Source organism: Alosa pseudoharengus, unplaced genomic scaffold, assembly GCF_046254945.1.
Source record: "Alosa pseudoharengus isolate Yale_2024_CS ecotype anadromous, Long Island Sound unplaced genomic scaffold, YU_APseudo_1.1 YU_APseudo_1.1_scf_5, whole genome shotgun sequence".
NCBI classification, from domain to species: domain Eukaryota; kingdom Metazoa; phylum Chordata; class Actinopteri; order Clupeiformes; family Clupeidae; genus Alosa; species Alosa pseudoharengus.
The window spans coordinates 38,326,315-38,335,175 of record NW_027468837.1 but is presented as its reverse complement, the minus strand read 5'-3'; the positions used below and the strand labels follow the sequence as shown (position 1 = coordinate 38,335,175).

The following is an 8,861-nucleotide window of genomic DNA, read 5'->3' as shown; positions in this document are numbered from 1 at the left end:
TAGGGCCTTGTATTCTGCTTCGGTTAATTTAACACTATTTAAGCATCAGCCTCTGGTTTCCTTTTTCCACCTTGACCTGATTTTGGGTTCTATGCACCAGGTGAAACACCTTTGCATACACAAACCATAAGGTGCAGACGCCAACCTTGAACTAACTATATCCTGACACGTCTTTTGTCTTCATTCCATTTCTACTTTCAGACTGAAACTGCCAAAAGAACTTGCATCTTTCGAAGGTGAGTCTCTCCTTACTCATAGCTTACTTTCATGGCACACTGGTAATATGATAGGTGATAGGTCACGGGATGGATGCAAAATGATAGCCGTATCTCTGTCTGGCCCCTGATATAGATGTGGTCAGATCAAAGAGCATCTGCTTTCCATATGGGCACAAGTTGCCTAGCCACACAGCCGGCACTTTGATTTTTCAGCGCACAGAGAAATAATGTTTGTGCATGGAATGTGCTACGCTCTGCTGCACATGCAATATGGGCAGAGATGTCCAGCATGATGAGCATTACGCATCCCCGAGATGTCCAGCATGATGAGCCCTACGCATCCCTGAGGGACTACTGCTCTCACAATACTGCACTTTCTTTTTCCCCCTTTTTTGCTCTCTCTCTCTTTCTCTCTCCCCTCTGTCTCTCCGTCTCTCTGTCTCTCTCTCTCTCCCCTCTCTTTCTCTGTTTCTCTCTCTCTCTCCCCCCCCCTCTCTCTCTCCCCTCTGTCTCTGTCTCTCTCTCTCTCGCTGTGTCCAGAGGCTACAATCTGGAGGAGGCGATGGCCACTCTGGTGCTGGTCTTTCACAGGTCCAGATGGCAGAGTCAGCAGAGAAGCTGTTAAAGAGAAAGATATTCCTGGCACAGTTTCAGGGCTTCACACGGCTATAAGGGCTTCACATATGGATGTGGAGAAAATGCCATTATAGAGCACCACCAACCTCCATCTACCATCTCCAACGTCCTCCTCCACACATCCTCCACCCTCTGAGTGTGGAGGGAGATTAAAGCAACCACATCACCCTGGAGTGTCTAGGGCGCAATCACAGCCACTGAAGTGGCTCATGAGCCTGCAGACATTTAGCAGACTCTTCCCCCAACTGACGATCTACTCAAAACCATTAAATAGGGACGATGAGGCCATTAGAAATAATCATGTTCCTTAATTTTTAAGCAATATCCGATCAGGGCTGACAGGCTGTAAGTGCAAACTCCTCCAACGCACTATATTACCTGTTAAACTGTGCTGTTAACTCTCCTGCTAACCTGTAACCCTCCCTCCTACACACACACACACACACACACACACACACACACACATACACACACTTATGCATGGTGCCCACTCAGGTCTTCCATCTTCGTTCTTGGCCACCATCCTCCACAACTGCCACTGCTGTGACCCTGATCAATCATCCAGCCGTAGCTCATTAGGACGCTGCCCTGACCATGCCTTCCTGCCTGGGGCCACTTTCTCAAGAGGCCACTCACACGGCATGCATCTCGGAGGGGTCCGAGGCGTTAGTGCCGTGCTGCATGGCGTCTGTGCGTGTCCGTCTGCTTCAGTGCTCTGCATGCTGGAGGCACTGCATCCTCCCCTCCTACCCGTTAGAGTGCAGGGCAGAGCAGCGTTGGCCCACACCAGGGAAGAGGGGCTTAGCTCTGCATCACACGAGCACCAGACATGCAGACAGCCCTGCACAGTCATACCACTGCATGTTACAGTACATGTCTACTGATAGTTAAGGACACACCAGGAAGGGACACACATCTAATTCAATGCATCAAAAGTTTGGACTGTTGTTTGGATGTTGCACATTCAAGTCTTTTAAATCGTAGAGAAACGTTATATCCACAGAAGGGAAGCGTTATATCCACAGAGCTAGCTCAGAGCCAGCATGGAAGAGCTGAAGAGTATTTTACAGATATTACAGTGCTGCACCACAATACCTGCAGCAAGTCCAGTCAGAACATTTGGGACAACATCATCACAAACATGCAACGCTGAGCAATATTGAGTGCAAACATTAGTGTGGCGCAGGTGCAGACGTTGTTGTAAGCAATGGGGCCCTTTTGTGTTGTGTGCTTCACACAGGGCCAGGAGTCCGAGGCTTAGTATAAGGAGGTCATGAGGGAGCTTGAGAGCCACGGCGAGTGGACCACGACGCTCAAGAACCAGGGCGAGTGGACGGTGGCGCTTGAGAGCCACGGCGAGTGGACCATGACGCTTGAGAACCAGGGCGAGTGGATGATGGCGCTTGAGAGCCACGGCGAGTGGACGATGGCGCCGGAGGACTTCCTGTTGCTCACCCGCAGCCTGTCCGTCACCTCCGATCTGCTGGAAGCCATCCAGGAGGCAGCTGGACCGCAGCATCGATAGCGGCCGGCCTCGGTGTCACAATCTGCGTCACGCACATCACCTCTTGTGGGATTGCGGCTTGTCATTCTTCAAGACACGTGGTGAAGCTGTAATGCACAGTAGCCTGCCTATGCCCCTGCACCCCTGTCATAATCTCTCTGCTCATATCACTGTGACACATGCATATATCAAGTGTTACGCTCTCAATCAGCATTAGTGATGAGGCTGTCATGATGATTACTGATTGATTCAGACTTTGTTTGGCATCACAATTTAGCATCAGTTGTGCTTAATTGTTAATCATTTCTAGATGAGCTTAGTCCACTATCCAGCAGTGTTCTCTGATAGGCCTTTTTCTGTTGAAAGCCATCTAAGGAATTCTTCTTCCTCTCTCTCTTAGAAGTAGGAAAGATCATTTTTACAGATTGTGTATTGCCAAGAGGGTCATAATGCATCAGTTCACATAAACATTGAGGTTTGGGAATGCGTGTGAACACTGTAGTTGGAAGAAGCGGATATCAGTCCTATGTCACTGGTGACATCTGCTGGTTTTAAATAGAATGACGTACGCCAGTGTTTACATGCCTTGCATATTGTTATTGGATGTGTACTAGACATGCTCAAGGCACGCATACTATAAATCATACAGTACAAAAACGGTATTTAAGTAAAGGATGACGGGACGCCGAGGTGTCATGTTATACAGAGTTATGGATGAGGGGGAGGCAAAGGACTCCCCGACGCGCAGCGGAGCTGCTCTCTGTGACCTGGGCATGGCTACCCACTTATACCTGACTGGAAAAACTGCAGAATATTAACAATAATTGAGCCCAAATAATTCAGGAAAGCAATGAGAAATATGGCGGACGCTAAGTAAATCTTAACAAGGTGCACAGGTCTAAGAAACCAGATATTATAGGTGGTGTAATTGTTACTATTAGGTTCAGTTTAGTGTACAAATTTATGGAAATAATTACAAAAAAGTCCATACAGTGCGGCAAGATTTTTTATTGTTAAAGGGCTGTAAAAGTCTTTTGTATAAAAATTTGTACAATTTGTGTAGTCCAATTTTGAATGTGAATATGCGGTTTATGCTCATAAATTTAGTCACCTCACCTGTAGGCTTTGCTGTACAATACAAGCTGTTGAACTTTAAGGCTACAGTGCCGCAACCCTTAAAGTTCAAAAAACAAGTCTGTCAACAAGGCCCTGATAAATGGGACCACATAGAGAGTGCCCTTTAAAGGACATGCCTGAAGGTCTGCTCTTGGAACAGGCCATTTACATGTCCTTCCACACAGAGGATGGTATGCCTGAAGAAGAGATGTCTTGCCTTGAAGGCTTTTAAGCAGGTTTTGTCAATTGGTAGACTTTTATCCAAAATGCCTTGATGCAATGCTAAAAAAAATATCAGAGAAAAAAGCACAATTCCAATTTCCATGGATCACTCAGGAAAATATTACAGAACTTGATTTTCCATTTGATGGACCCCTACACTATTAAAGCATTACCCGATAAATGTGAGTTTATGTCAAACTGAATTCTTGAGATCATTAATACCAAATTATTAAAAATGATGAAAATATGTGGCACAGTCCCACCTAGTGGCATGACCGAAGAGTAACATAGTACATTTCTAACCTGAAACCATGGTTATTCCCAACTGCCAGCGTATTCAGGTCATCAAATTGTTCATGAATGAAAATATTAAGTGGAGAGTGACACAGGTGGAGTGGTTGCTGATTATATTGAGCTACCAAGGGACCCTCTTATGGAAGTGAGTTTAACAGCCTGCCAAGTTAATCAAGTGATGTGGAAATATTTATGCTGGCAAGGTCAATTAGTGTCCACTTATTTCATATACCATGGTCTGAGGTGTTTACTGTATGTGAAAAATGATGCCCAGACGTACTTTTTGAAGGGTAACGGCTTCTACACACAGTTGCGTTCTGTCAACGCATGCCAGTGGGTGTTCCCGATGGTAGCTATGCAAATTACTTGAAGTATAACCGTAATTTGATTGGTTGGTGGCGTCCGTCGACTGGCCGGTGCCGTCTGTCGGTGCAGCAACAGCTGAACTTCTCAACGCGAGCACCGGGATACACGCGACGCAACGGACCCACAATTCAGTTTGGCAACGGATACGTGAGCCCATGTAAAGTGAATGGGATGCGTCTCCAGCACTGCAACGCACGCAACTGTGTGTAGGAGCCGTAAGTGGCTGTACAAAATAAAATGACCACAACTCTGAGGAATTCAACAGTTTGAAAACTTTTCAAAACATTTTTAATGTTAACAATGCATTTCAAAGCACATAAAATGGAACAGAAATAAAAGAGTGCACCCATTCTAAAGGCCTGGGTGGGCTGAAGGGGAATGAACTTCAGTAAACACATGATCATTGGCCACGGCCACAGCAAGCAGCAGTCAGTCACCGTTATCCATCGAGCTCTCCTGGGTATCGTCATTCTCGGACTTTTCATCAGCTGAGGAGAGAAAACGGCACAAAATTACTGCACATCCACAACAACAACGTTGGTGAACTAAGTTCATCACCACACCATACTGACACCATCACAACTACGAAACTGTCTAAACAAACAGAGAAATAACTTGATAAGCAGTGGGTGAGTTTTTTGTTTTGTTTTGTAAGTTTGAAGCACTCTTCAGTTTTTGTCTATCTAAGCCTTGTATCAAAATGCCAACATTCTCATGGGTTCCTGATGTTACCCCATTTAGCAAACCTTAACAAGCCCCTGGCCATTTGAGTGCCCTAGCGGAACTGCTTTGGGGGTGTGTAGCCTACTATGCAAATGCCTTGAAGTAGGCCTATAATCATAATTTGATTGGCTGGTGCCGTCTGTTGTTGTCCGTGGGTGCAGCAACAGCTGAACTTCTCAACGCGAGTGACGGGAGCAACGCGACGCAACAGACCCACAATTCAGTTCGGCAACGGATGACGTGAGCCCATGTAAACGGGATGCATCTCCAGCACTGCAACGCACGCAACTGTGTGCGGGAGCCGTAAGTGATGTGAACCCATCAGGCTACTTCAAAAAAATGCCCTTTGAATTTGGCAAAACATAACATGGAGCTGTTTCCTAAGTTTAGGGGTGCTACTATTCATGTTATACTTTTGAGGAACAACCGATCAAATGGCATGATGGGGTATAACTGCAGCAGGAGAGACTGATGTGTAGACTAGCCTGTCTAAATCACATCACTCATGAATATTTACAGTAAATCTTGGCTAGAGCCAATTAAACTTGAGTGTTACTTGCCATGTCTAGAAAGTGCTATGATTTGCGTACCTTCATGCAGTTAATTTTCTCATCAATTTTTACCCATTCAAAGACTGTTTTATGATTGAGTTCCATGGCTTTCCCCTGTCTAGTGCCCTACCTGTGCTGCTCACATATGAACCAGAGGCCGATATGACATCTTTAGTATGTTTATGTAGCCAAAACGGACCATGTTTTAGGCTTGGTGTAGTGGCCATCAATAATAATTAAAAAAAAAAATCAGTCTAAAAGCAGCAACACATGAGCAGCCTAATGTAACAAGATGTTTCTGTATTTTGAAAATGTAAAGATTCTCAAGTCTGAGTGAAAAGCAGTTTGCATCAAAGCTAATCCTATTCATCAGAGACATTTTGGTACCCCCCTCCTGCACTTAGTGGGAATGGCAGCGCTGCAAAGAAAGCCCCTATGAATAAGTGCTAAAAACTGTTTGCAAAAACTTTAAAATAATACAAAAATAAAGCATATTGTCTGCATTCATTATATAGGCCTACAACTGTAGTAATGGGGCAAAAGGTTTATGACAAATAGAAGAGAATGGATGTTCAGGATTTATTATAAACATAACTCCCAATTGAGGGGCTGGATGCTTTGAATCGTGTGAATCATTTGAATAGGTTCTAGCTAGCACTGGCCTTCCGTCACCACGGAGAGCAGACCTGGCAGGAGCAATTTGTATTTTTTAAACGAGACTGTCTAGCCCAAAAGACAGCCAAAATGGAATAAGAGGGCTCTGTTACGCCATGGGAATGAAGTATGCTCGAGCCGTGTTGATCTTTCAAACTGCCCTGCTTTGCAACCGCATACTCATGATGGGCAACACTGGACACCTCTAGCACATCAACATGTTACATTTAGTTTATGCAAGAATATGAAATAACTGAGAACAATTAATCACTCAAACCAAAGGCAAGTGAGCAGACCATGTTACTAGAGTGATTTTCCATGGTAAAATGACCACAACAGGATGGTTACTTAAGATTAGTAAATAAGAAACTAATAAATCACTACCAAATCCTCCTTTCTGGCACTTGGCGGTCATTTCAGCAACCCTACAAACAGTTAACTCTACTAGGTGATTTCACACACACAAGGCTGGCACTGCAGAAAAGCATGCTTCTTCACCAGCACTTGTTCAAAAGCACAAAAAAAAATGCTGTCTTTCTGCCACCATCTGCTCGTGATTAGTTACCCCATCAACACATGGCCAGTCATCACTGTCCGTATTTAGAGTGAATAAAAAAAGAAATTTATCATCGGGGAGATTCACTTACTCTCCAGTGTCTGCTGCAGTTCCTGGATCGTACTGAGGAGGACGTGGAACTGCTTCTTCCGCAGCTCCAACTGCACCGGAACAGAACAAGTGAGATACCGGGTAAGATTCTGGGAACCAGGGTTTCAAATAGTAAATGATGCAAAGGAGCGAACCACAGGCATAGCCTACCTTATCTTCAACATTCTCTTTAATCTGTGAAAGCTGCTGAAGTTCTTTGTCGAGTGCTTCAAGCTGCCTGTAGATATTTAAAGGGATGCTTATTAAATAAAACTGAACACAAATCAATCACCGGATCTACAAGACAGACCACAGGAGTAAGATGAAGCCAACTTAATATTTACACACACACACACACTTAGATTTCTCAAATACAGGATAATACTCACTTCAGTGTCTCGTGGCGGTCCGGATGCTGCTGTATAACCTTTGCTAAAGCATCATACTCTATTGCAGAAAAAAAAAATATATTATATATGAATTGAATTTAGTTACATGACCTAGTCATAAAAGAACATGGTCAAGAGGCAGAATACAGTTGGTCCCATAACATGTTTAAGACACAGAGTCGAAAAGTACTAGCTGAACAGATGCCACAAAGGATTTTACTGTTATTTATTTTACGATCATACCTTGGCGATTTTTTCGTATTCTTTTAGCCCGCTGAATCTCCTTTTTGCACTCTGTGATTTTGTCATGGGCTGATGTTATGTTTTGCTCTATAATAAAACATAAAGTAAAGAATCAACACTTAATCATATACAGAATGTTCAGTTGTCATATTCTAGAAATCATGTCGCTTACCAATATCTTTATAAATCTTTTCATAATTTTCCATTTCCTTGAGATTCATGTCATACACTAGTAGGGTCTTCCCCATCGAAAATTCACATTGCGACAAGGTGCCCACCATCCTCTGGTACTGAATTACTCTGGGGGGGAAACAAACAAACAAACAAACAGGATTATAGTTAAATGTCTGGGCGGACATTAACTTGCATCCCACATTACACATGAGTTTTGGGAGCACTCTAGCGTTTTACATCAACAACAATAGCCACATAGATGAAGGAAGAGTCAAAATATTCTCCAAAGCACACGGCACAATTTGAAGTCTTTTAAGTGCAATGCAGTGTCTATTTGAGTACAATCAATCCTGCCAAAGAATGAGCATCTTCAGATTTCCCACGACTTACCCCTCTTCAGGTGAGCCAGTTGAGTTGCACCATTTTGTGAAGCTTTTGAGGAGCACATTAATACGTCGGTCGTCTCCAGCCCCGTCGCCATCAATGAGGAGACGTTTTCGAATAACTTCGTCTAGAGCAGAACAAGACAACCAATGCACAGTGTAGTTAGCAATCGCAATATTGGTGCCTAGAAGAAAGACGAACAATGTTATGTAGCAAATGATAGCATTAAGCTAACTCCAATGCTAACGTGCGTGTTAGCCAGCTCAGCTGCCGGTTAAATTAAAAAAGACCTCATAACTCGAAACACACCCATATTTATGTAACCTCTATAACAAAGCTAGGTTTAGAGATTATATTTCCTCCGATCTACCGAACTACTTAACACCAATAGCAACCTACACTGACGTTCTAGCTAGTTGTAACTTCAGAGTAACGTCTAAACAAGAAGCTAGATTCTAATCGGCTAACATGTTGTATTGTGTGAAAAGCTAATTTGAACAGGTCCTTGATAGACTCCAACTAGCCTGTTAATTCATCTCTCTCTTAAACAGGGCGCAGGTTTCATAATTAATATATGATTGATCAACAATATAAACTAATTAAACGACCTTACCATCAGTTACTGCCCCCATGATATATCTCCGAAGTACGCACGCCTCCTACAGAAAACTTTGCAGACAACCTAGTGACAACATAGAGTGCTGGCTAGCAGACTGCCCCGCCTCTACGCTTGACAGTGCT

At 43.7% G+C, this 8,861-nt stretch overlaps 1 protein-coding gene across 1 annotated transcript; it reads right to left on the bottom strand.

Annotated features, from left to right (window-relative positions):
• Positions 1-4,613: 4,613 nt before the first annotated feature.
• On the bottom strand, positions 4,614-8,844 carry thoc7 (THO complex 7). Its single transcript, XM_076267510.1, has 8 exons — positions 8,734-8,844; positions 8,127-8,247; positions 7,735-7,862; positions 7,563-7,649; positions 7,320-7,377; positions 7,102-7,168; positions 6,932-7,001; positions 4,614-4,844 (listed from the first exon to the last, which is right to left on the bottom strand). Exons 1-8 carry the CDS (start codon positions 8,750-8,752, stop codon positions 4,786-4,788), a joined length of 609 nt encoding a protein of 202 aa, XP_076123625.1. The 5' UTR covers positions 8,753-8,844; the 3' UTR covers positions 4,614-4,785.
• Between the last annotated feature and the right edge of the window lie 17 nt (positions 8,845-8,861).